This window comes from Rhinatrema bivittatum, chromosome 1, assembly GCF_901001135.1.
Source record: "Rhinatrema bivittatum chromosome 1, aRhiBiv1.1, whole genome shotgun sequence".
Taxonomy (NCBI): Eukaryota; Metazoa; Chordata; class Amphibia; order Gymnophiona; family Rhinatrematidae; genus Rhinatrema; species Rhinatrema bivittatum.
In genome coordinates this window covers 765798377-765825811 of record NC_042615.1, presented here as the reverse complement: position 1 = coordinate 765825811, position 27435 = coordinate 765798377, and the positions used below count along the sequence as shown (strand labels likewise).

The window sequence follows — 27435 nt, the reverse complement described above, 5'->3', positions numbered from 1 at the left end:
ATGTTCTATGTTTGAATGATTTCCTCAGTGAAGTTATATTAGAACACCAATACTGTATGTAGCTTCACTAGCATTTATTAAGGGACAGATAACTAATGCCTAGGACCCAGGAGTTGATTCTGCCCCCGCCCCAATCAAAAGATCCTGTACTGGGGAAGAGATATGAAAGATACCATGGAACCCTGTATTTATCCCCAGTATTTAAAGAATACACTGTTTCATTAAGGAGTCCCCTGGTACAGGGGCTAAATACAGGACCAAGTCCAGAATAACCTAGCCTAGAATTTTCCAAAAATTTGTATTGGCAGGGAGTGCAGGGTTGGGACAGGGTCTGTGCCAAGACCCTGTCCCAACTCTGCACTTTCTTGTAAGGTCAGCCTCTCCTGAACCTCCCCAGATTTCTAATTAGCATGAATCCTTGTTTTATCTGCTGCTGTTTGTAAAAAGATTTTTTTTCAGTTTTTGTGTTATTTGTTAAGCAATTCTTTCGTTTATTAGCACTGTCCTGTGACTGACTGATGATCCCAACATATTTTGCATTTGGTCTATGTGTGTATTTCTAGGAACTTTGTGTTCCTTGGGTTGCGTGGGGTCTCAGAGTGCTTAGAAACCCCAACAGTAGCTTGCAGGCAGAGTACTTGCCCAAAGGCAAGCAGGAACTTAATTGGTGGGCAAAAGGTGGCCAGTGTAGGGGGATGTGCATAAGTAAGACAGGCCTGAGCAATGCTTGGCAGGCACCTCCAAGTGTCCACAGGTTTAACCTTGAGTGGTTCTGGGGATAGCACTAAGGTGTTAAGCGACAGATCTATATTACTCATGGAAAATGTATTCTACTGACATGTAAAGCAGCATCCTATTTAGTTTAAAAAGCTTATGTACACATTATCTTTGCAGTACTTTGAACAACATGCAGGGTATACAATCTGCAAAAGCTCCAATTAGAAAATTATATGTAAAAAAACTAGTCAAAGTGTTTTGTCTAATGTGTCAAACATATTTTGAATTGGTCCAATAACATACCAATATGCCAAATTTGTTTAAACAAACCTAGCAGTGCTCCAGTCATAACCCTCAAAACCCAATAGCACAGCTCCGACAGTCCATGTCATATCTACAACAGCAACTATCCTCACATTCTGAAAAATCAACAAAATTCCAAACTTCAGTTGCCAAATTGCCAAAAAAGGAAACCCACCATCCCCCTATGTAAATTTAGTATGCCTCCTGAAAATTTATGAGCGTGAGATATTTATATAGGAGCAACCCAGACATGCCATAAAACACATGCAGGTTCATTTTCAGCTGCTGAGCAGCTTGGCTAGTTAGCTGGATAAATATATCCAGCTAACTTTAGGACAACTCTACGATGTGACCAGAATTAGCCGGTTTGGTTAAACAGCTAACATAGAATCCAGAAATAACTAGCTAACTGATATTCAGAGTTAACTTAACCAGTTAACTCTGCTCCACCCCAAAACGTCTACTTCCTGCCCCAGGAACACCTCCATCTTTGGCTAAATTCTAGCCAGGTAACTAGGTACCTGGCTAATTTAGTCTGTTAAGGGCTAAATATAACTGTGTAAGCCATTTAGACAGATAACTTGTTATCCATCTAAATAGCTTTTGAATATGGACCTCATGGAAATGATCACTTATGAAATCACAATATAGTATTATATTATTGAACAAACCATCAAATTCAGCCATCGCTTGTTCTTCTTGCAATAGCCGATCAGTTACTTCAAGTGACATCTTGAACTTCAAGTTAGTTTCTCTGAAAGATTTAAAAAAAGAAGCAGAGTTTACAAGAAAAGCCATAGGAATCAGTTGGAATTCTGAGGACAGCAATGCCTAGTTTACAGCACCACAGTGGTGGAAGTAATCCTAGAGAAGGTGATGTCAAAAACTCACTAAACATGTTTCTTCCAGAATTAAATAATCAGAATGAAAAAATACAGCTATTAGATTTGGGGTTTTTTGTTTTACTGCCAACACATTTTTTACAAGTACTTATGTTTTAAATAAACATGCCAGCTTGTATGGCTATCACTGTAAGACAATATCCTTACAGAACTAGCTAACCTATAGGATCATTTATCAAAATGCGTTACGGCGTTAACATGCACGATAACACATTAATGCACGCTTTAACCCCATAATGCATACGAAAAGTACAGTAACGCATGGTGCGAATGCAAATTTTTGAGGGGGACGAGTTTGGGCAGGTTTTAGTTAAATTAAGGGCCATAATTGCACAGTGCAATAGCATAATGCATGCTATCGCACGGTTTTAACGGCAGAAATAACCTTTTTCCCTGGCTTTAAGCTGTGCGATATGTCTGAAATGGCCATAACAATTCGCATTAAATTTTTGAATTACATCTTGGCCATTTCTGGATTTGGGGAGAGAGAGGGGGAGAGGGGAGAAGGAGAGGAGTAGAGTGGAGAAGAGAAAGACAGCCTCTGGGGATGGCCTCACTGTGTGAACCTATTTATCTCTCTATAGGAGGGCCACCTGATAGGTCGAGGTGAGATGTTAGTGGTGGTTTAGGGGCCAGTTTCGCTTGTAGAGTGAGACATACGACCAGCAAAGTACACCTTGGTGAAGATTTGATGCCATTTGGAGTGAGGAAAGTCTCACACAAAGATGAAATTTCTACTATGTTCTCTCATCTAGCTTGATGACAAGCGAAACTAGCCCCTAAACCACCACTAACACCTCACCTCGACCTATCAGGTGGCCCTCCTAGAGAGATATAAATACCAACTACTATGAGGGCCTTGTAGATAGTCTCACTCACTCCCACGCAGGATGTGAAAAATAGGGATTAACACAGTACGTGCTAAGTTTACCACGCCATGCGATAATACCTATGCGAAGCGGTAAGTTACAAATTTCCATAAACATGCCCCTTTTTGATAATGCATGTGTTATCAACGTGTTAACTTTTTTGGATGAATGATGGGGTTAGTTAGTGTACTGCTGCTCACAATAACTAAAATAAATCTCAATCATAATTTAGATTGATCTGCTTTGGATCCTAAAAAACAGTCAATTAGAACAGCATATATAAATGTACTTTCGTTAAATGGTACGTTACCTATGGCTTAATCTTTCATGTGCAGTAAACTGACTGGAATACAGTGTAACACAGACCCTAAATCAGGTCCTTATCACTAGAAATTGCTGGTCACTTAATCTTTACTTTGGGGAATATTGATGATGTGCATTATGCTAAATGATTTAAGGGGATTTGTATCTCTTTTTAAGGGAGTGTTTGAGGGAGAACCACTAGGCGAATGTTCAAGTTTAATATAAATGCAGTGTTCATTGGGATTGGGCTGGTATATTGATTCTTGGGCTGGAAGCTGGAGTAGGGACAGGGTGACAAAATCTCTCTGCTATCCAACTGGCTTAGATCGTGCTAGGCCATGTTTCCAGGATTGCCTGACTAGACTCCTAGGCAGTGTCATCTGGCCACCTGGGGATGGGAACTATGGACTATTTTATTACTGGATTTCAATAAGGAAGGACTGCAGAGGGAGATTGCAAGTAATGACTACCAGTTATTAAGGAAGGAGGTCTAAACTGTTGGCCCTGATAGTACGGAAGCAGACTTGGAGGAAGTGTGTTTTGTCATTGCTACTACACTATGCTGTGTGAACCTGTGTTCCATTAAGTATCAAATCTTTTCTCACTGTTGGAATCCCACACCAAAACTAAATTGACAATACCTTTTGAGCGAGACCCTCCCTTAATCCCAAGGTACACATTTGTGAGAGGCAACCAACAGTCAAAGGAATGGCATTGAAGATTTTGTAGTTATAGGGATGCAGTTTATTTAAAATCATTTATGTATCGCTTAACAGAAAAATTTCTTAAGCAATTTATAAACATAAAATTATACAAATACAATCAAAGACAATATTATAACAAAAAAAAAATCAGAAAAGGAAAATTAAAAATATTCTATCAATAAGTTTTTAATGCTTTTCTAAATTTAAGTAATTCTGTTTCTTCTCTCAAAAATGGTGGAAAATCACTCCAAAGTTTGGGGATCATTCCTGCAAAACATTTTGCTCTCAAGCGAGATTGCCTAAACAATCTAACATCCTGAACATTCAGCAGATGTCTTGACACCAATCTCAAAAGACGAGTGGGTTTATACCAACTTAAATGGTTATGTAGCTGTGGAGAACCTTCACCTCAACAACTTGAACACCGAAACCAGATTTTTAAAATGTACACCTGGCGCTCACTGGAAGCAATGAAGATCATATAATAATGGCTTAGCTGGGGTTCTCCTTGTGCTTCCTGACACTATGAGCCGCCATATTCTGAATAATTTGAAATTTATGAGTGATTTTATCAGGCAGGCTAACCAACAAAGCATTACAGTAGTCAAGATAGGATAAACCAAAGCAAAAACTACCATCTTCAAAACTGTTGTATCCAAGAAAAGTTTTTATCCAAGCAATCTTATCCTACAATAACATGAACTTAAGACTGAAACATGTTTCTCAAAATTCAATGAAAAATCCAATTGAATCCCCAAAGACCTCACTTCTTCCTTGGAAAAAATCTTTTTCCCCCATAATAGATGTGACATTCCATTGAAGTTTATCACCTAAATAGAGAACCTCAGTCTTCTTAACAATCAAAACCAGTCTACTCTTAACCAGATCTCCAAATTTTCCAAACACAAAGCCAATCTCATGTGAGTTTCCTCCCAGTTAGTTCCCAGAGGTACAACAATCCGAATATCAGCACTTCAGTTTGAAGTGTTTTGGTATTGTCTTCCCTGTCCAGTGTTTTTGTTTATTTGATTTATATTCCACTTTTTGGCACTTCAAAGTGGATTACATTCAGGTACTGTAGAGCTTTTTCCTCTGGGCTACATCCAAATGTCATCAGCTTGACCAATTTTATGTGAACACACAGAGGACAATGTTAAGCCGCTATACAGGTATCAGATAGGGGTGTGCAAGAAAAAAAAAAAGTGTTTCCTTTTTGGGAGTTCTTTCTGTGAAATAATTTGATTCATCTCATTTCTTGTGAAAAACAAAACATTTAAAAGAAAAGAAAAAAAACAAAAATGCAACAAGACCTCCTTCCCTCCAGAAAAATGCAGGGGCCAGGATCCCCCATCCCCCACTTACCCAGTCCAGTGGGGATCTACCAGCGAGGCCTAGGTCCAGGCCCAGGCCAAAGCCTCAGCCTTGTGTAGGCTGAGGCCACTGCCCAGAGGCAGGGTCCCGATGCCAGAGCCTTGGCCTGGATCCAGGACCAGTTGCCCGGGCCTTGGCCTAAGTTCAGGTCCAGGCCTAGAGGTGCTCGCACGACATCCTCTGGCATTAACTCTGGTGCATTCACCCCAGCAGATGGTACCATTTTAATGTTCTGCAATTGACGTACAATACTATACATAAAAATGGCACCATCCACTGGGGTGGGGCCCCGTCAGGACTCTGCCTGGTCTGCTTCCATGGATATTCTACAGATCAGGTATGTGATTGTTCGGGGGGGGGGGGGGTGGAGAGCGGCAGCGGTGGCGTGTCTTGGCGCAGGCCCCAGCGTTAGGAAAAAGCTAAAAGCATCAGCTTCAAAAAGGTTAAGAGTTTAGCTCAAGTATGGATGTTGTTTAAAAATACCATCTTGGAAGCCTAGAATATGACAACCTGCACGGTTGAAAGATAAGTGAGAGAAGCTATATCTAAAAATATCTTTCAAAAAATGGAAAAGGGATCCAAATGAAGAAAACAGGCACAGCATAACCACTGGCAACTTAGATGCAAAGTATTGATATGGAAAGCAAAGATAGAATTTGAAAAGAAGCTTGCTGTAGAAGCAAAAACTCAAAAACTTTCAGGTACATATGAGACAAAAGGCCTGGGAGTGTGTCAGTTGGACAATTATATGATTAAGAGGTAAAAAGGAGCACTTAAGGATGATAAAGCCATAGCAGAGAGACTAAATTAATTCTTTGCTTCAGTATTCACTGAGAAAGCTGTAAGAGATATACCCATGCCAGAAAAAATATTCAAAGGTGATTATTCAGAGGAACTGAAAGATACTTGGACAAATTGACAAACTAATGAATAGCAAATCACCTGGACCAGATGGTATATATATCCCACAGTGCTGAAAGAACTGAGAAATGAAACTTCAGAACTGACACTGGAAATTTGTAAACTATCAATATCATCGTCTTTGGTACCTAAAGACTGGAGGGTTGCCAATGTAACGCCAATTTTTAAAAAGGGATCAAGGGGTGATCCAAGAAATTACAGGTCAGCGAGTCTGATATCTGTGCCAGGCAAAATGGTTGAAACTATCATAAAGAACAAAACTGCTGAACATATAGATAAGCATAATATAATTAGATAAAGCCAACATGGATTTAACCAAGGGAAATCTTGCCTCACAAATTTGCTACATTTTTTTTTGAGGGCGTGAATGAACATGTGGATAAAGGTAAGCCAGTTGACAATTTATCTGGATTTCCAGAAAGCATTTGACAAAGTCCCTCATGACAGACTACTTAAGAAATTAGAAAGTCATGGTACAGATGGCAGTATACTATTGTGGATTGCCAACTGGTTAAAAGGTAGAAAACAGAGAGTAGGGCTAAATAGCAAATTTTCCCTATGGAAAAAGGTGAATAGTGGAGTGCCCCAGGGATCTTTTCTGGGACTGATGCTTTTTAAGATATTTATAAATGACATGGAAATGGGAACTAGTGAGGTGATCAAATGTGCCGATGATACAAAATTATTCAAAGTTGTCAAATCACAAGAGAATTGTGAAAAACTGCAAGAGGTCATTGCAAAACTGGGAGACTGAGCATGCAAATGGCAAATTAAATTTAATGTAGTCAAGTGCAAAGTGATGCGCTTAGGGAAGAATAACCCAAATTATAGCTACAAAATGCAAGGTTCCACATTAGTAGTCACCACTCAGGAAAAGGATCTAGATGTCATCGTTGAAAATGCATTGAAATCTTCTGCTCAGTGTGCAGCAGCAACCAAGAACGCAAATAGAATGTTAGGGATTATTAGGAAAGGAATGGAGAATAAAACAGAGAATATCATAATGCTTCTGTGTCGCTCCATGTTGCAACCTCATCTTGAGTATTGTGTTCAGTTTTGGTCACCACATCTCAAGAAAGATATAGTAGAATTAGAAAAGATACAGAGAAAGTTGACCAAGATGATAAAGGGGATGGAACAATTCCCCTATGAAGAAAGACTAAAGAGGTTAGGACTCTTCAGCTTGGAGAAGAGATGGCTGAGGGTAGATATAATAGAGGTCTATAAAATAATGAGTGGAATGGAATGAGTAAACAATCAGTTGTTTACTCTTCTGAAAAATACAAAGACCAGGGGATACACAATGAAGTTACTAGATAATACATTTAAAACTAATAAGAATATATATATATATATATATATATATATATATTTTTTTTTTTTTTTTTTTTTTTTTTTTTACTCAACACATTTCAAGCCTGGAATTTATTTCTAGAATATATAGTGAAAGTTATTAGTATAGCTGCATTTAAAAAAAGGTTAGGACAAATTCCTGGAGCAAAAATCCATTATTATTAAGGTTGAGTTGCAGAAATCCACTGTTGGGATAAGCAGCTTGGAATCTATCTACCCAATGGTATCCTGCCTCGGCCACTGTTGGAAACAGCCTAAGAATATAAGGCTAGACATACTGGGTCAGACCAAGGATCCATCAAGCCCAGTATCCTGAGACACCCTGGCCTAGGCTGCGACCCTTGCTTTGGGTCTCAACCCATATCCTAGGTAAGGTCCTAGATTCAGGCCTAGACCACTGGAAGTTGTAACTGAAATTAATGAATGACTGGTTTAATTCAGCCCCCCCCCCCCCCCCAAATTTGTTTCAGGGCCCCAGCAAATGAAACAAATTGATTTTTATTCTTTGCATTTTGCAAAGTCGGTTAAAACAAACACATCCCTAGCATCAGAATCCTTTTATTTTATAAACCCCAAAAAGGGGGCTACAACAGTTTTTTCAATTTGAGTAGAAAGATAAATTGTACGTAACCCCTGCTATAAGCAAATAAATCAAATCTTGCACTAGTTTGAGGGGTGGATGAGTAGATGTAGTGAATCAGGCTTAAAAGCATTTTTTCAGGTATCCTTCTTACTGGGCAGGGATAACATTTCTATCTGTGGTTTGAACAGACATCCCTTTCTGGATATGGTTGCCTCTTCAGACTCACCACAGCTCACAGGCATCTTGTACCTCGTGTGAAGCCAATCCTGAGAAAACAATTCAATCCATCCTTTGAATCAGAAGTTCCAAGAATTAGAAATTTATTAAACACAAGCATGGGGTATCCAAGTAGTTCCACAGACTTCCAAGTAGAGAATTCATACAGCCAGAGGCAAAATAAAAAGCACTTTAGCAGTACACTTTTTTTTTATTTTTTTAATTAAACTCCAGCACTATTCATCTGTGAAAAATCAGTCACCTACTCAAGTCTGAGGCTGAAATGAATCAAGAGACTTCCAAGGCAAACTGTTCCTTTTGGTGTTCCCATGACTCCTAGGGTTTCTTCCAAATGATGATAGGTCTTAAAGCTAGAGTATCAAATTTACTCCTTCCATGGAAAAGGGTTTCTGTACCAGGGAGCACAAAACACAGCAAACAGGCTGATCAAATGTGCTGAGCTAAGAGAGCGCTACACTCCCTCCCAATAATCACCATGACGACGACATCCAGGCTTAAAAGACAGAACTAGCATTTTACATCACCCACCCTTGAAAATAATGCAGCCCTTTACTTGATTTTTACCCAGAAGTATAGGTTATATAGAGATTAAATGGTGAAAATATTACTGGCATGTGAACCAGAACAGGGTCCTGGGCCACACGTAATACAACAGTGACTCTCCCAATAAAGTGACTTTGGGATGACTACATATGTTAAATTGGGGGAGGGGGGGGCACCTTAGTGCTACTAGAAACTATCAATAGCTGAAGCATGGCCATATTGCATGCTATTTTAATATGTGCTAATTTCTTTTGTTCCAGATCAGCTATCTTCCTTTTTCAATCAGACATAGCCATAAATCAGTTAGAGCTTTTTTTTTTCCCCTCCTCCTCCTCTATGCTCTCCCCCACCTCAGTCACACATTTGATAAGGATTAATAATAATTCAATAAAGAAAAGGAGTATGCATATTTAAAACAATGACATTTCAGAACTGTGTGATACAGCTTATTAATATGTTCTAATTTAATTTTTGCATGTAGGGATCCTGTTATTCCCTTACTAGAGTTAGGTAAAAATGTACCAATTGGTAAGGGGAGAGACTTGGTAATATTGTGGGTACAACTTCCCCATGTGGTATGTCCTTCTGGCATTTAGAGTCAGTGCACCATTTTACCTTGTGGAATCCCCTTTTATTTTGAAGAGGCAGCATGTCCTGCCTGTGTTCAAATTTTTCTATTAACTTATTTATGCTCCATGAAGTTTATTTGATTTGGATGAGAGTTTTCCACTCTTTCACCTTAAAGACTAATTACATGATTCACTTTTGGATTTCCTAGTACTTTGGGACTCAGTTAAGCTAATTTTGTTGTGAACACAGGGGATGTGGTTGCTTGCTCGAGGAGAGTGAGCACTTGAACCACGGTGTGACCCCAGAGCGGGACTCCAAGGTAAGCACCGTGGGAGGCGAGAGGTTTGAGCATGGCCTGGAGTCAGAACGTAGCTTGAGTCTTGGAACTTAACTTGGATCGAATCTCACGCGGACCTCCGCTGGCCCTGAACTCACAGTGTGAGACCCCATAATGCAATGCTGGTCTCAAGGATAGCCCTCCGGCCACTCGATAACCTTTTTGGACCTATTGCTTGGGAACGGCTTGTGCGTCAGAACAGACGAAGGCTGAGGACAGGACACAATGACAAGGAACTCTGATGAAGACTCAGAAGACCTGGACTTTGGCACGGAAACTTGGAACTAGAAACGGAGAATTTGAGGACTTTGAACTGGAGACGAAAAATTAGGAACAGGAGTTGTCCAGCCTCCCAGGGCATTGAACCTCAGTGGGCCCTACACAGCCCCCCATGGGCTGGTCGCAGATCATGCTGTCCCTCTGCACGCCCTACACAACCTGCCACAGGTTGATTGCGGACGGCGCAGGGAACGGTTCAAGCTCAGAACAGACTTGGAAGAGGACAGGAGTCGGGACATCACTTGGAACAAGGCTTGGAACAGGGAAAGGCAATCCACTAGCTGGACAGGTTCCACGAGCCCAGAACTAGGAAGACGAACAGGAACTCTAAACAAGAATGGACTCAGAGGACTTGATCCAGATAAGACAGACTTGGAAGTAGGCAATCTGCCAGGAAGCACACTACACAGCCGCTTCGGGTGAAACGAAGATTTAGACGACTGGATGAGGAACCAACAAGAGACCAGGAACACCAAATAGGCAAAATGAGAGCTCCGAAGGGACAAGGAAGCCAGGAACAGGAGGGTCAGAACATACAACAAAAAACTTAGAACCATCTAGACAGAAGTAGACCATGGAGGACCGTGCAGGATGAAGAGACCATGGACAACCATGAGAATCTGATGCAAAGGCCCTGAGGAAGTGGAAGGAGAGCCTTTTTATAGAGGGATAACATCACTGAGGGCCATGGGGCTTTTCCTGCCACTTTAAATATTGGAGAGGCGCATGCGCCTATGCAGGAGCCAGCTGGAGCAGGAGCAACAGCGGCATCGGTGGCATCCGGGCCATGAAGAGACCGGCAGCAAATCCCTGTCACAAGATTTACAGCACAGGGGGGGCGACATTCAGCCATGAAAGCAAGCAACGGCTGCGGCTCCAACCTAGAAGGAAAGCATGGGGCTGGTGTTGACCTAGTGAGATGAGTGAGGCTGCTCGTGGTCGGGGCCCGCAAGCAGAGTGCAATGGCACCCCCTCCTCATAGCCCCCCTCTTCAGCCTCTTCTCGTCATCTGAGGACATGATGGTATATCTTCTATACCAGCTAGGGAACTTGGGTATCCAAACAGGATCTAAAGATGTTTGGAAAGGAGCTGAAGCGAGGAAGCATTTAGAACATACTGAAGTCTGGACACAGACGCAATTAAAAATCATAAGGCGACATGACCCAGATTTAACTGAAGGTGCAGATGTAGTAGTAGCATCTTGGAATATTAGTCTGGTTCTTTGGGTTCTTACTTGATTGAGAAAGAAGTGTGGAACAGTGTCATCTTCCTGCTGTTAGCAATGGTGAAGGTAGTTAGATTGGAGCATCATTGCTAAATTCTTAGAAGTGGAAGTGTTGTACCAGAAAAAATGAATAGCCAAACTTGCAGATTACAACTTGCTCTTAGATAGCCATTGGTACTGATAGCAAGATACTCAGATGATGGCAAAGCTTATCCTGGAGAAGCCTCATTGTACCTCTTGATGGTAGATGCTGCATGAACTTAAGGTTGACAGGCAGAGTGGAACTTGGGGTTACCAACAGCAGGCTTAGCCACACAGATAAATGGAATAGCTTATTTGATAAAAGGCAGGAGGAAAATTAGATTCTTCAGTTAACAATCCACATGTAAGTGACTCGCATGCTGTAGTAAGCTTATCTTTATTAGGAAACCTGATGGTAGGTGGAATTAAAGGTAAGTATTAGTCCTTAAGTGCCCATCAAACACGTTGATATGAGTTTAAATGGAACGCGTATGCTTCCAATTACAAGAAAGGGAAATCGACCCAGAAAGATATTGGCTGACTCTCTTGGCTTTAACTTCCTGTCTCCTAAGTGAGAGGCTCTAGATTAGAAAAAAGCTTTACTTTATGCAACTCTGGGGCAAGTATTACATTTTCTTGCACTGTCACAGAAGGAGTACCAATCTTGATTCTTAAAGGGGATTCCCAGATAGATCTTATATGCTGTTGATGGTAATAAGGAGCCCTTGCAGGGACAGCGTTTACGATTTAACATAGAACCCCCCCGAGACTGGAGAAGTTCTTGGTTATCCCTGAAGGACATTCTCCTGAAATTGATCTCAAAATCAACTGTCATCTCCCTGATGTGCAGATGAAATGAAGCTCAAGGAGAAAATGGCTATTAAAGTTCTTTGGCTAGCAGCGGAGAGAGCACTGGCCATCAAGGTGAAACAAATCAGGATCTTCCAATCCTGATTCTACCAGCTCAGAAAAGGCTGCATGGAATAGCACTGGAGGATAGTAGCCTGCAAGTTTGTATAAGTTCCAGAACAACTCACCACATCAGCATCATGAAGAAGTGGTAAACTAGATGACGTAGCTGGAAGTTTGGAATAGAATCGGTGACAGGAGCCACAACTTGTGCAAAGCAGAGACTGGATCTTAGCTGAACGTGATCCCGTGGCTTGAACCAGAGCTGTGTAGAGCAGGGACTGGATTGAACTGAAGAAAAGAAACCAGGCCTAGGGTGCAGGTGCCTCCCTGCAGGTCGCAGATCATTAAAACCCAAAGGACCTGGAACTACTGTAGCACTCTTAGCTTACGTGGATATAAGTCCCTGCAGGTCAATAAAGCTTGAAGAAAAGGAACCAGAAGACTTGCAACAAAGGTGTGGAAACCTGGGTGTAGGTGCCTCCTGCAGGTCATAGGAACCCAGGAAAAATGCAGGTGTCTCCTGTAGGTACAGAAAAAAAATATATAGTCCCTGGAAGAGTTGCAGGCACTTCCTGCGAATCATCAAAAAAAAATTTTTTGGCTAGAAACAGGGTATCAAAGAGTCCAGGAAGCTTGAGCCCGTCACAGAACACGTCCACGCAGCTCATGGCCTTCGCATTATGTTACGAACACGGGGGTTGCAGTCAATTGCTCAAGGAGCACAAGCCCTTGAGCCACGATGTGACCCCAGAGAGACTCCAAGAAAAGCACCATGGAAGGCGAGCAGTTCAGGTACTGGCTGGAGTTGCAACTTGGAACGTAACTTGGTTCTAGGAACATAACTAAGTCTTGGAACGAATCTCACTTGGACCTCCACTGACCCTGAACGCACAGAGTGAGATCCCCACAATGCAATGTTGGTCTCAGGGGTAGCCCTACGGCCACTCGATAGCCCTTTCAGACCAGTCGCTTGGGAACGGCTTGTATGTAGGACAGACAAAGGCAGAGGACAGGACACGGTATGACAAGGAACTTTGATGAAAACTCAGAAGACCTGGACTTTGACACGGAGACTTGGAACTGGAGACGGAGACTCAGGAACAGGAGGAGGAATCCAGCCTCCCAGAGCACTGCACCTCAGTATGCCCTACACAGCCCTCTGTGGGCTGGTCATGGACCACACTGTCCCACTGTGCGCCCTAAACAACCCACCACAGGTTGGTCGCAGACCACGAGGAGAGCAAGACAGGCTCAGGACTGAGATTCGGAAGAGGACATGAGTCAGGACATCACTTGGAACTTGAAACAAGGCTTGGAACAGGGAAAGGCAATCTGTTGGCTGGACAAGCTCCACGAGCTCGGAACTAGGAACACGAACAGGAACTCGAGACTTGATTTGGAACTCTAAACAAGAATGGACTCAGAGGATCTGATCCAGCAAAGACTGACTTTGAAGCAGGCCCTGTGCCAGGAAGCCTGGCACACCTGGAGGAAAGACAAGGAACGATCCAGAGGATCGGAACATCAGGAGCTTGATTGAAGATTTGTGTGAAATGAAGATTCAGACAACTGGACGAGGAACCAACAAGTGACCAGGAACACCAAACAGGCAACATGACAGAGCTCCGAAGGGACAAGGAAGCCTGAAACCGGGACTGGAACAGGAACAGGAGGGTCAGGAACATCCAATGAAAAAGATAAAACCATTGAGACAGAAGTAGACCATGGGAGACCTTGCAGGACGAAAAGACCATGGACAACCATGAGGATCCGATGTGAAGGCCCCGAGGAAGTGGAAGGAGAGCCCTTTTATAGGTCTACAGGAACGACGAGGGATAACATCACTGAGGGCCGTTGGGCTTTTCCCACCGCTGGCCCTTTAAATAATGGAGATGCGCGCACGCCTATGGGAGAGACAGATGGAGCAGGAGCCACAAAGGTATCGGCGGTATCTGGGCCATAAAGAGGAGTGACTGTGGCACTCTTTCCATGGGACCGACAGCAGCATCCGCGGCATCCAGGCCGTGAAGAGGACACTTTGGCAGAAGCTCCCTGCCGCAAGATTGACAGCACAGCGGGGCAGCATTCGGCCACGAAAGCAAGCAAAGGTTGCGGCTCCAGCCTAGAAGGAAAGCATGGGGCTGGCATCAGCCTAGTGAGGTGAGTAAGGCTGCTTGTGGTCTGAGCCCGCGAGCACAACAAATTTAAATTTTGCTCTACTATCAATGGGGAGAGATTCATTTCAGTCAAGGTGGATCAGAGATACAAAGAAAGGATGATTTCTAGCCATTCTATGGAGGAGGAAAGAGAGGGGTAAAGGAGTTCATCTCCAACCTGGCCCATGCACATCTACAAAAAACGAGGAGCTACAGGTATCTTCATGATAATGAACAGGAAATAAGAAGGACTTGTGTCTTTTAGGTACAGTGTGGAAACTAAGGAATTCAAAAGGAGAAAACTACAAGGAGGTAGGAGATAAAAATGACTATTATAAATTCCATCCACTGATACTTCTTCTACACTGGGAGGGAAGCTATTGACGCGCCCTATATCTAATGGGAGGGAAGACTGAGTTAAAGTAGTTTATCAACTTAAGAATTAATATCTAAGACTGGAGACAGACTAAGAAGTCTGTGACTTAAAGAACTATATCAACTGGCATAACCTCTAACTTAAGAAAATCAAAGAAATTACAAACTTATATAATCATGTGTATCAAATAAAGTGGATCAACTCAGCCTTAAAGAATCTTATTTGTGTGAAGTTTGGAGAAATGGTCAAAAATATGTTTATTTTGAGATAACACAGTTAAAAAAGTTTCTTGAATCTTCCCCCCCGTGAAAATTAGCAACAGGAACGAAGCAGAAAAAAATAAATATCTAGGTTTGTCTTTTCCTTTTTCAATTGTAAAAGGTATTCCTGTTTTCCTTAAACCGCTCAAATTTCTCTCTCAATCCTGGAGCATTACCTCTTACATTTCTTACTGCAGATTAGAGATGTATACCTCAGTTATTATTGATAACAGTATGGAAAATCTGTAACCAATTGTTTATTTTCTTCTATGTAAGATTGTTAAAATCAGCATAAATAAAAAATTAAAAAAAAAAAAAAAAGAATCTTATTTCATCAATTGCATCTTATCAAAGAAAAATATTGGAAACCACTAAAACTCTTAAGTGTTTCATTGAGGAATGACTTTATTGATTATCAATGCTTAGGTTATCACTGCTGTGTACAATACATTAAATCCCAGTTCAAAGTTAAGCAATGCGAAGGGCCTGAAAAGTAAACTTTCCACCCATGCATAAACCCTGGAAAGATACATCTTAAAGCATAACAGTGTTCCATCTGGAACAGTTATCTGGGTTCAACCATCACAGAGGTTACATATTTCTGGTGCCCAAATAGACACATGGCAGAAGATTGCCTTTATTGAATCTTGACAAGAAAAGGTGATTGTGATGTTTTTGTTTTTTTTTAACCTCCGTAATAAAACACAAGACAATTGTGAGGGCTAAAATATCAGAAGATCTACTCCAGTTGCCATAAGATACATATCTCTGTGCCCCTACCTATCTCCATATTTTGAACCTGAATGTTTACAATCTACACAAAAGGCAAAATCATAATATATGGGGAGTTAAATGCACACACAGGAAAGGAAGTAGACTATTCCCTATTTTGTTCAGATGGATCCTTCAAATTTTTGAAAGAAGATCTTTTGGCTGAAATAGCTTTCACCTCTTCTTTTAACCATACTGGTTTGGCCTTCCATCCACCTTTTTAATGCATGGAATACATCTGGACTGCGCTTCTAAGATAGTTTGGGTTGGGTTTTTTTAAAAATGTCCATGCCTGTTGTACACTCAACCTTTGTAACTGCACCTTTCAGTTTTTTTTCTATTTTTCTCATTTTATCAAAAGTTTCCCCTTTGAAAGTTTAGTGCTAGAGCTGTGGATTAGCTTATTGTTCCCCATCCAATCACTAATTCAAAATTTTATCATGTTATGATCACTATTGCCAAGTGGCTCACCACCAGAATACTTATCCTGTTGGACTCCATGCCATCCCGGACGTAAAGCGCCACCCCCACAAGTTGCTCCCTCCTACCATAGCGATATAATTTATAGCCCGGTATGGCTTATCCCATTAGTTCTCATCCTATCACCATGCCTCTGAGATGCCAATTAAGTCTCTCGTCATTCATGCTGTACACCAAGGGGTCGATTTTAAAAGGAGCAGGAGGCTCCTGGCGCGTGCACATGGCCGTGCCGATTTTATAAACATGCACACATTGGTGCACACGTTATAAAATTTGAGTCCCACGCACATATGCGCCGGATTTTCATGTTCATGCGCACATGTGCGGGCAGGTGACCTGTACCACACACACGGGGGGGGGGGGGGGAATATAACGTGCGGCAACACAATTGGGCCTCCCCCAGTTCCCTCCCAGTCCGCTCCAATTAAGGAGCGGACTGGGAGAGAACTTTCCTATCCCTACCCTTCTACCACTTCCCTGACCCCGAAACTAACTCTACCTATCCCTAATTTTTTTAATTTTAATACTTACTGCTTCCTGAGAGTAGAAGTAATCTCTGCGCGCTTCCCCAGGACAGCAGTTAATGGTGCTTTCCAGGACCACCTCGCTCCAACCACACACCCCAGCCCGTCTCTTTTGCAGGGCCTGGCACTTAAGCGTGTAACCCCCATTTCTTTACGCATGTAGCCCTTTTAAAATCAGGCCGTAACTTCCCATCCTACTTCTTAGACTTCTGGCATTGGCATACAAATATTTAAAAGCGTGTTTTTTGTTTGCATTAACAACCTGCTTTTCAGCTATAGGGATAATCTGAAATCTTTTAGCTCAGGTGATTATTTACTTTTAGGCACATGGACTACTTTTGATTTTAAAGGAACCTCTCTGTCGGGATGCCTTAATTCTCCTGCTTCATTAATATTCTTTGAAGATAGCTCCCTCTGAACCATGCACTGCTGAGCGACTGTCAGCTTTCCCCCCCCCCCACCCCCCACTTTTATTTATTTATTTGTTTGTAAAAAGCTGCTCTCTCTCCTTTTAAAGATTAGAACCAGCAGCCTGGTTCCACCCTGGTTAAGGTCTCTTCGGAAAAGACTCCCCCTTCCACAAGATTCCCCAGTTCCTTACAAAACTGAATCCATCTTCCTTGCACCATCGTCTCATCCATGCTCTGAGACTCCAGAGCTCTGCCTGCCTCTGGGGACCTGCGTGTGGAACAAGGAGCATTTCAGAGAATGCTACCCCGGAGGTTCTGGATTTCAGCTTTCTACCTAAGAGCCTAAATTTGGCTTTCAGAACCTCCCTCCCACATTTTCCTATGTCATTTGTGCCCACATGTACCATGACAGCTGGCTCCTCCCCAGTGTTATATAAAATCTTATCTAGGTGACGCGAAAGGTCCACCACCTTCCCCACAGGCAGGATGTTACCAGGCAATCCTTGTTCCCACCAGCCACCTAGCCATCTAGATTCCTAATAATCAAATCACCAACTGATGGTTGACCGGACCCTTCCCTCCTTGGCAGAAGCCCTGGGAGACACATCCTCTGTGCGAGAGGACAACGCATCACCTGAAGAGCAAGTCCTTTCTTCAGGACCACTTCCTGTTTCACTAGTTTGATGCTCTCCGACCAGGAGACCTTCCTCCTCTAAGGCAGCACAGGGCTGCCAGACTGGAATAGGGACTTAACTATGATGTCCCTGAAGGTCTCATCTATAAATCTTTGTCTGCCTCAGCTCTTCCAGGTCTGCCACTCTAGCCTCCACAGAGCGGACTCGTTCTCAGAACCAGGAGCTCTTTTCACCAGGTGCACACATGGGTTATACATGTAACGTTTTATGCAGAAGACTGGAAGGCAGCCCCTCTTGCTGCTGGATTGCTACTTTCATCTTAAATTTTGTTGAGTTCTTAGTTAAGTTTAGTTTGCTAGGAGAGTAGAATTGTGTAAGTAAAAGTCCTTTACATTTACTGGTATATTCACTATTAATCTGGTAGTGATTTGCAACGGGATAATTAAACTCGATAAAGCCTAGGGCATTTGCCTCTAGGTACAAGTGGCCCTGACTGCAGCAGTGGTCGTGACATTTACTAAGTTTTGTTCCAGAGCCCTGCATCCACATCTGACCACTGGGTATCACCCTTAAACAATGTCTACAAGTCCTTCTTGCCTCCACAGCATCCCAGCTATCATGGGGAGCTAACTCAGAGCTTGAACTTGGGACTGGACACCATTCACAAGATAGTTTTAAAACTTATTTTTATTTATTTATTTATTTAAAGTCTCTTTTATACCGATGTTCGTTTGCACATCGCATCGGTTCACAAATAACAAAAACTTCCCATTGGCAGGCCAAACCTAATGGCTATGAGCAGGCTGGGAAGAAACAAGATAGCTCAACAAGGGCAAAAAGAGTTGGGAGTATGAATAGCAACACAGCACCACCTAAGACCAGATGTGATAAGCAGCTTTCCCATAGACACAAAATAGGAAAAATCCTTTAGTGCCTTGGACCATTAATCTAACATCCCACTACTGGTTTTTGACATTTCCTTATTTTAAATATTTCAGCTTACATCTGACAAACTTCAAGAAGTATTTTACATTAAAAAAAAGTGTGCAGTGAATCTGGCAAATACACGAAGCAAAATACAAATAAAATTCCTTTTATTCCTTTGGCCCACATGATGTAAAAAAAAAATAATAATAATAATAAAATAAAAAGTAGTTCCTGAGGAGCCTGGGAGAGGTCTGACTTCCACTCTTAGAAGTGCCACCATACAAACTCAAGAGTGGAAAAGCTCTGAAAGTTTTCTAACAGAGGGAAGAGACATTTTCCCAAGGTCTCGGCCTACACCCAGAGAATGTCAAGACAGGTCAGTGCATGCAAAACAAAACCTTACCCATCCAGTTCAGCTGTCTCTACATAACAAAGACTGTTGGGTTCTGAGCTGGACAGCAGCAGAATGTCAGCCTACATACAGGGGAGAAAAAACCCAGAATGCCATCAGTAGTTTAAAAAAGGTACACAGCCAAGTGAGCAATGCAACAGTCACTTTACGTTTATGCATGGTTTTAACTTGCGCCTGACATGGCAATATAATCATAATTCAATGTTTTTATATTGTAAATCTAATGAGAACAATGTTTTCCTGTATTTGTTTTCTTTGTACTTTGACTTCTTCTGATTAACAGCCTAACACTGTAAGAGCAGAATTAATGCAGCTATTTGCCAACCTTTCTGACAAAAAAAGAAAAAGGGGCAGAATAGCAGTAGGTGCCATTGTGTAGAGTTCTGGTACAAGCATATCACGCTTTACAATCTTACAATTTGTGCCACACTTCCCACCCCTACTGGCAGCTGTTCCAGCATAGCGCTCTCTCCTTTGGTGGCAGTGGCTCCTGTACAGCATCCCCTCGCTCTCTTCCCAGCATCTGTCCTCCTGCTTCCTACCTTCCCCCCCCCCCACCCCAGTATATCTTCCCTCTTCCCTCCTTTTCTGCATCTGCTTCCTTTCCCAGAATTCATCCTCCTTCCACCACTCACTTCCCCACTAACCAGCCCTCCTCGCTCTCCGCCCAGCCCATTATCCAGCCCTCCTCTTTCAGGTCAACTCAGTTACAGGAGTCTTTCTACTGCTCCCCTCTACTATGTACCAGCACTGCAAAAATGTTCAATCACTGGCCATCAATTCCCGCTGCTGATCTTGCAAGGCACAAAATCAGCAGGAAGAATTACCAGTCCACAAGTTGTTAACATTCCCGTGCTCCATTCACTGGTGAATCTGCCATCTCTTCAGCTAACAGGCCCCTAGGGATCCCTGCCAGCTACAGTGCTTGGCCTGGCAGCTCCATCTCTTCCCCTAGTGGGGCCTGAGGATACCTACCAGCTACGCCGCTCAGCCTGGCGGCTCCTACATCACTTCCACTGACAATCCCCATGCAGCAATTTTGCTGGCCACCTTACTCCAAACTTTTGGTGTCCTAGGCAACTGCCTGCTTTGCCTAATGGTAGATCCAGCCCTGCTGGTTTGGGAGTAGGGGGTCTTGGAGAAATGAGAAATATAATTTTTTTTTTGAGTTCTATAATTGCACAGGGGCCTTTAGCTGTGTTCATCTTCATATAGAGCTACAACAATGGGCAGGGTGCATTTTCTGATAAATAAAAAATCTATACAAGGAAAACAAAAAAGTAGTAACAAGAAATATTTAACTTACAGGAATGAAATCATTTTTCTTCAGACGAATAACATCTCCGACATGAAGGTCTTTCCATTTCACAGTTTTAAACCTAAAGATCACAGCAGAACATTAAGATTGCCATGTTTCCACAGACTGTGAAAAATCACCAGGAAACAATACTTCTGTACCTGAAACTACCACCACCACCTCACACTTTGATTTTTATTTTTTTTTTGCTCAGCTATTTCTTTCTGTTCCTTTGGGTTTCTGGTTGAATCAGAATTGGCCTCTATCAGATTATGGTGCCATGAGCCTTCATTCACAATTGTCTGGGATTTTTTTCCCTCCCAAGTCAGCCAGGCCATCACAGTGAAAGCAAATGTTGCTTACCTGATGTAACAGGTGTTCTCACAGGACAGCAGGATGTTAGTCCTCACAAATGGGTGACATCGAGGATGGAGCCCACCACGGAAAACTTCTGTCAAAGTTTAACAGAACTTTGATTGGCCCCTACTGGGCATGCCCAGCAAGGCACTGACCCTGCAGCCAGCAGGGGTCTCCCTTCAGTCTGATTTTCAAAGCTACAGGCAGTGCCTAAAAAAGTAAAAACTAAAACGAACCCAACACCGCGGGGTGGCGGGCGGGTTTCGTGAGGACTAACATCCTGCTGTCCTGTGAGAACACCTGTTACATCAGGTAAGCAACATTTGCTTTCTCACAGGACAAGCAGGATGGTTGTCCTCACAAATGGGTGAGTACCGAGCTGAGGATGTCCTGACTTGCACCAAATGCACCCAACGACGTGCAACAGGCACAACAACTGGGGTGGAATTTGGTAAAGGGCATCCGCACCCTACCGGGAAGGTGGAAGGGTATAGGTACATCATGTTGGAAAAAGGTTACGCAAGACAGATTGGCCGAAGATGGAGTCCTGTCTTCCAGCTTTGTCCAAACAATAGTGGGCTGCAAAAGTATGGAGAGAACTCCAGGTTGCAGCCCTGCAGATGTCAGGAAGCGGCACCGATCGAAGGTGTGCTACCGAAGTCGCCATGGCCCTCACAGAGTGTGCTTTTACACGGTCTTGAAAAGGAAAGCCAGCTTGCTGATAGCAGAAGGAGATGCAGTCCGCCAACCAGGAGGAAAGAGCCTGCTTACCCACAGGTTGTCCTAACTTGTTAGGATGGAAGGAGACAAATAATTGAGTGCTCTTCCTGTGAGCAACTGTACGGTCTAGATAAAAAGCTAGAGCTCGTTTGCAGTCTAGGGTATGCAGAGTCTGTTCTCCGGAGTTGGAGTGGGGCCTGGGAAAAAAGATAGGTAGTATTATGGATTGATTGATATGAAACTCAGAAACTACCTTAGGTAAAAATTTAGGGTGAGTGCGGAGTACCGCCCTGTCTTGCAGGAGTTTAGTGTAAGGCGGATAGGTGACTAAGGCCTGTAACTCACTAACCCTGCGAGCTGAAGTGATAGCCAACAGGAATAATACTTTCCATGTGAGATACTTCAATTCACAGGAGTGCAGAGGTTCGAAAGGCGGATTCAATAGACGACCAAGAACCAGATTAAGGTCCCAAGATGGGGCCGGAGGACGTAAGGGTGGCTTCAGATGGAGCAAGCCTTTAAGAAAGCGTGTTACCAGGGGTTGAACTGAAATAGGGACACCCTCTATACCTTTATGGAAAGCGTCTACCGCACTGAAATGCATCCTAATGGAAGAGGTTTTAAGACCTGATTCCGATAGATGCCATAAATAGTCCAAGAACTTAGAGATTGGACAGGAAAGGGGATCAAGGGACTGAGAAGTGCACCATGATGTGTACCTTTTCCATTTATATGAATAGGATCTTCTGGTGGAGGGCTTTCGTGAAGCTATCAGGACACGAGAAACCGAATCTGAAAGGTTGAAAGGCTGAAGGACTAACCTTTCAACATCCATGCCGTCAGGGACAAGGCTTGGAGGTTGGGATGGAGGAGGCATCCGTCGTTTTGAGTGAGCAGATGCGGATCCGTTCCCAGAGGGATGTGCCTGCGGATGGAGAGATCCTGGAGTATGGGAAACCACACCTGGCGTGGCCAGTGGGGTGCTATCAGGATCATGGTTCCTCCGTCCTGGCGAAGCTTCACAAGAGTCCTTGACAGAAGAGGAAGTGGAGGGAATGCATAGAGCAGACCTGTCGTCCACTTGAGGGAGAAGGCATCCCTCGGCCGAGAGTGCTGGCTCCGAATGAGAGAGCAGTAATCGTCCACTTTGTGGTTCTGAGGGGACACAAAGAGGTCTATGCGGGGAGAACCCCACTTATGAAACAGAGAGGTCGCTACCAGAGGATCGAGTGACCACTCGTGTGGTTGGAAGACACGGCTCAGCTGGTCTGCCAATACATTGTCTACTCCCGGCAGGTAAGTGGCCCTGAGGTACATGGAGTGGGAGAGGGCTTCCGCCCAAATCTGCGCAGCTTCCTGACACAGAAGGAAGGAGCCTGTGCCTCCCTGCTTGTTTATGTACCACATGGCCACTTGGTTGTCCGTCTGGATTAAGATTATTTGATTGGATAGATGATCTTTGAAAGTTCTGAGCGCGTAGCGGATTGCTCGAAGTTCCAAGAAATTTATCTGGTGTTCGGCTTCCTCTGGTGACCATAACCCTTGGGTTTGGAAATCGTCCACATGGGCCCCCCAACCGATGTGGGAAGCGTCGGTGGTTAGGATTACTTGTGGATCTGGTAGGAGAAAAGGTAAGCCCTGAAGGAGGTTGACTTGAGTCGTCCACCAGGTTAAAGACAGGCGTAGCGCTTGTGAAACTGTGACTATGGAGGACAGAGGCTGAAAAGCTTGAATCCATTGGTGTCGCAGAGTCCATTGTGTTACTCTCATGGCTAGTCGGGTCATGGGAGTGACTTGAACCGAGGATGCCATGTGTCCTAGGAGAATGAGGAATTGGCGAGCCGTGGCAGTGTGTTGAGACTGGAGCTGGCGAGCCAGGGACATGAGAGTTTGGACCCGTTGAAGTGGAAGGTAGGCCTTTGCCTGTAAGGTGTCCAAGTCTGCCCCAATGAAGGATAAGGTTTGAGATGGGACTAAGCAAGATTTCTCGTAATTGACAAGAAACCCTAAGGAAAGGAGTGTGTGAATTGTCAATTTTAGGGAGGATTGAGCAATCTGAGGGGTAGAGGCCCTGATTAGCCAATCGTCCAGGTAGGGGTAGACGTGGACACCTTCCTTCCTGAGGAATGCTGCTACCACTACGAGACATTTGGTAAAGACTCGTGGAGCAGATGCCAGACCGAAAGGTAGTACCCGGTACTGATAATGGTCGCGGCCTACCAGAAAACGCAGATACTTGCGATGAGATGGTGTTATGGCAATGTGGGTATAAGCGTCCTTGAGGTCGAGAGAGCACAGCCAATCCCCCTTTTGCAGCAGAGGGAGCAGCGCGCCCAGGGTTACCATCTTGAACTTTTCTTTTTGAAGGTACTTGTTGAGGGCCCGAAGGTCCAGAATGGGACGTAGCCCCCCTGATTTCTTTGGTATTAGGAAGTATCTGGAATAGAATCCTGTCCCTTGTTGACAGGGAGGGACGGGTTCTATAGCATTTGATTGTAGAAGAAGGGATACTTCTTGTTGTAATTGAGCCAACTGGCTGGTTAGACTCCATGCCTGAAGGGGCGGGGAGTCTGGCGGGAGAGCCATGAAGTTGAGGTGGTAACCCTGTGCGATAATTGCTAACACCCAGTGATCTGAGGTGATCTGTTTCCAACGGTGTAAGAAGTGGAACAGTCGACCCCCCACAGGGATGTATGGAAGAGGGATCTGGCATGTGCTCAGTAGAGGGAAGTCAAAGGCCCGCCGCAGGCCCAGGAGGTGGGGCTACAGTAGGTCTTTGCTTTCTTGGCTGGCGAGGCTGAGGCCTGTTGGAGGACCGTGCAGGACGAGGCCTAGCTGATGGAGGATAATAGCGACGTGGTCGAAAGAACGACTTCTTAGAGTCCTTCTTTGGTGGTTGCTTGGAGGACACGTCAGGTGGGACAGACGAGAGTTGTTTCAACGTCTCATGGTGATCTTTTAACTCTGCCACAATCTGTTGAATTTGTTCTCCAAACAAATTGTCGCCTAAGCAGGGTAGATCAGCAAGATGATCCTGGACCTCTGGGCGAAGGTTAGACGCCTTTAACCAAGCCCAACGTCTGGCTGAGATGGCTGTGGCTGAAACTTTTGTGGAAGCATCGAATATGTCGTAGGCAGTTCTAATCTCGTGCTTCCCTGCTTCAAATCCTTTATGAAGAAGGGCTTGAAGCTGTGGTTGGTACTGGTCCGGCAACGTGTCAGCATAGTCTTGCATCTGCTTAAAGATGGCTCTGTTGTATTGAGTCATGTAAAGTTGATATGAAGCTATGCGTGAAATCAACATAGCTCCATGATATACTTTTCGTCCCACACTATCCAGGAATTTATTGTCCTTGGTAGGTGGAGTGGAAGAGTGTGGCTTAAGACGTTTGGCCTTCTTCTGCGCAGACTCAACCACAACAGAACGATGATCCAGTTGAGGCTTTTGAAAACCTGGTGCTGACTGGACAAGATATGTGGAGTCAGCTTTTTTGTTAACTGGTGAAATAGATGAAGGAGATTCCCAGTTTTTCTTTAGCAGATCCAAAAACACCTGGTGAATAGGGATGGAAGCGATGATTTTTGGAGCATCCAGAAATTGGAGTAGTTCCATCATCTGGTGTCTGTCATCGGCTTCAGATTGCAACTGAAAAGGTACAACTTCTGACATCTCTTTTACAAAATTAATGAAAGAGAGATCCTCAGGAGGAGATCTTTTTCTACTCTCTGTAGGAGATGGTGGTGAAGGCAAATCTGTGTCAGAAGATGTATCATCATCATCACCCCAGGTATCGTAGGGATCATGTGGGACTTGAAGCCCTGAAGGACCTGGTTGAGGCTCTGAAGGCATCGATGGAAATCTAGATGGAATCGGTGCTGCAGGTGGAACTAGGAATGGCATCGAGGGCTTCGGCGCTGCCGATGGAATCGGTGCCGGACGCGGAATCGATGGAGCCGAAGGATAAATCGGTGGAGATATACCAGAAGGTACCGATGGAACCACCCCGGAAGGGGGAATCCGGAACGGTGTTTCTCCTGCCGATGAGAATCCAGTCGGAGACGGTGGTGTTGTCGATGGTACTGGAATTACCGATGGAAGGGCCGTCATAAGTGCCTCCATGCGGTGCAGTAGAGGTGCTAGAGCTTGCACCAACGGCTCGGTGGTCGATTCCCTCCTCGGTGGCGAAGTCGGTGCCAGCGTCGGTGCCGGAGGCGGTGCCGATGGAGGTTGTAATTTCTTCATCGCTTTCTCGATGGCCTCCTGGACCAGCCGGTCCAGTTCTGCCCGGAGACCAGGGGTAACAATACCCGGCTCGACGGGAGAGGGAGGCTGAGGCAAGGCCGGAGGGACCACCGTAACCGGTGGGATCACAGCCCCCACACCCCGAGAGGGTGAGGGTTTCCTCGGTGCCTGCGAACGAGACGTGGAGGGTGTCCGGTCTGATCGCGGCTTCTTAGTCAGTGGCTCGGCTTGAGCGGAGGTCGATGGCTGTGGATCCTCGACAGGCCGAGACTTGTGCCGTCGATGGTGATGCTTTTCTTTCCGATCCCCTCGCCCATCCAGGGAAGGGACGGGAGTCGACGGCCGAGAAGCGATCAATGGCGGACGGTCACCGGAGGGTTGACGGTGATGGTGCAACTTCGATGGTGCCAGTTCCGATGACGTCGATGCTATCGATGGCATTGGGGTGGGTGCATGGAAGAGGAGCCCCAACTTCTCCATCCTGGCTTTGCGACCTTTGGGTGTCATTAAGGCACATTTGGTGCAAGTCAGGACATCATGCTCACTACCCAAACACATAACACAAACCCTGTGGGGGTCTGTGATTGACATAGTCCGGGTGCAATCCGGACAACGACGGAACCCCGTTGCCATGGCTGTAAGCCAAAATTTAGCCTGGGGATCGGTAAGTGCCAACAGGCCTCGAGGGCCAAAATCGACGGTAGTCGATGGAAAATGGCAAAAAACTTACCGGATTCCGTAAAGATGACAAAAATTTGTCGAAGGGAGACCCCTGAGGGGCAAATTTTCTTAGGAAATTAATTTCCAAATTCCTGTCAGGAACGTGGTAAGAGAGCTCCTTTCACCGCGTGGCAACTGCTGCGCGGAAAAAAGAAGACTGAAGGGAGACCCCTGCTAGCTGCAGGGTCAGTGCCTTGCTGGGCATGCCCAGTAGGGGCCAGTCAAAGTTCTGTTAAACTTTGACAGAAGTTTTCCGTGGTGGGCTCCATCCTCGGTCACCCATTTGTGAGGACAACCATCCTGCTTGTCCTGTGAGAAAGACCTTGCCAGAGACCACCAACCACAGCTCCCCTCCAGACCCTGACTCAAGTGCACCCGGAGTCTGGACGCTAGTTGCTGCCATTGCATGGATGACCAGGACACCCTTGACCAAAGGGGCTGCAAATTCTACCTCCCATATTACCTCCAGCCCTGGGAATCAAACTCTGGTCTCCTGACAGGCAGTGTTCAGCTACCAGGGAGCACCAAGCCAGCCATCACCGCTCGTTTTAAAGGGAAACATTTAAAAAAAGGGGGGGGGGAGGGAGGAGGAGAATGGTTATGTTTCAGAGAACGGGATAACAAACACAACCACCATCAGTAATGAAAATCACCATTTACTCGTCAATATCTAGCACTGGGAAGAGGAAACAATTTGGTCAGCTCTCACTAAAGGAGGCAGCCTAGAAATGCTTGCCCACATTTCATTCACAGCACTGTATTATTTAAATATAACTGGCTTAACAAAAACAAAAAAATAATGAACATGCAAACTCCAAAGGAATCGATGGGGGAAAAAGTGGATAGAGAGGTCTATATTCAAAAGCCATTTAGACAGATAACTGATAAGGCCATATTCAAAATCGTATGCAGCTAAATTGTAGCTGCATAAGTCAGGGGTGTTCTGGGGGGTGGACGGGAGGTGTTTCCAGGAGGGGAGTTAGCCACATAAGTTAA

General features: G+C 44.3%; 1 protein-coding gene across 3 annotated transcripts in view; it reads right to left on the bottom strand.

Moving 5' to 3' along the window:
• ATP8B1 (ATPase phospholipid transporting 8B1) overlaps positions 1–27435 on the bottom strand; it is a 275982-nt gene that overhangs the window by 111788 nt on the left and 136759 nt on the right. For all 3 annotated transcript variants that reach the window (XM_029579627.1, XM_029579621.1, XM_029579613.1), the window contains 3 exons: positions 20409–20481; positions 19094–19164; positions 1692–1774 (listed from right to left, as the gene is read on the bottom strand). In XM_029579627.1, the coding sequence (XP_029435487.1) occupies positions 1692–1774; positions 19094–19164; positions 20409–20481 (227 nt within the window). The remainder of the gene's footprint in view (positions 1–1691; positions 1775–19093; positions 19165–20408; positions 20482–27435) is intronic.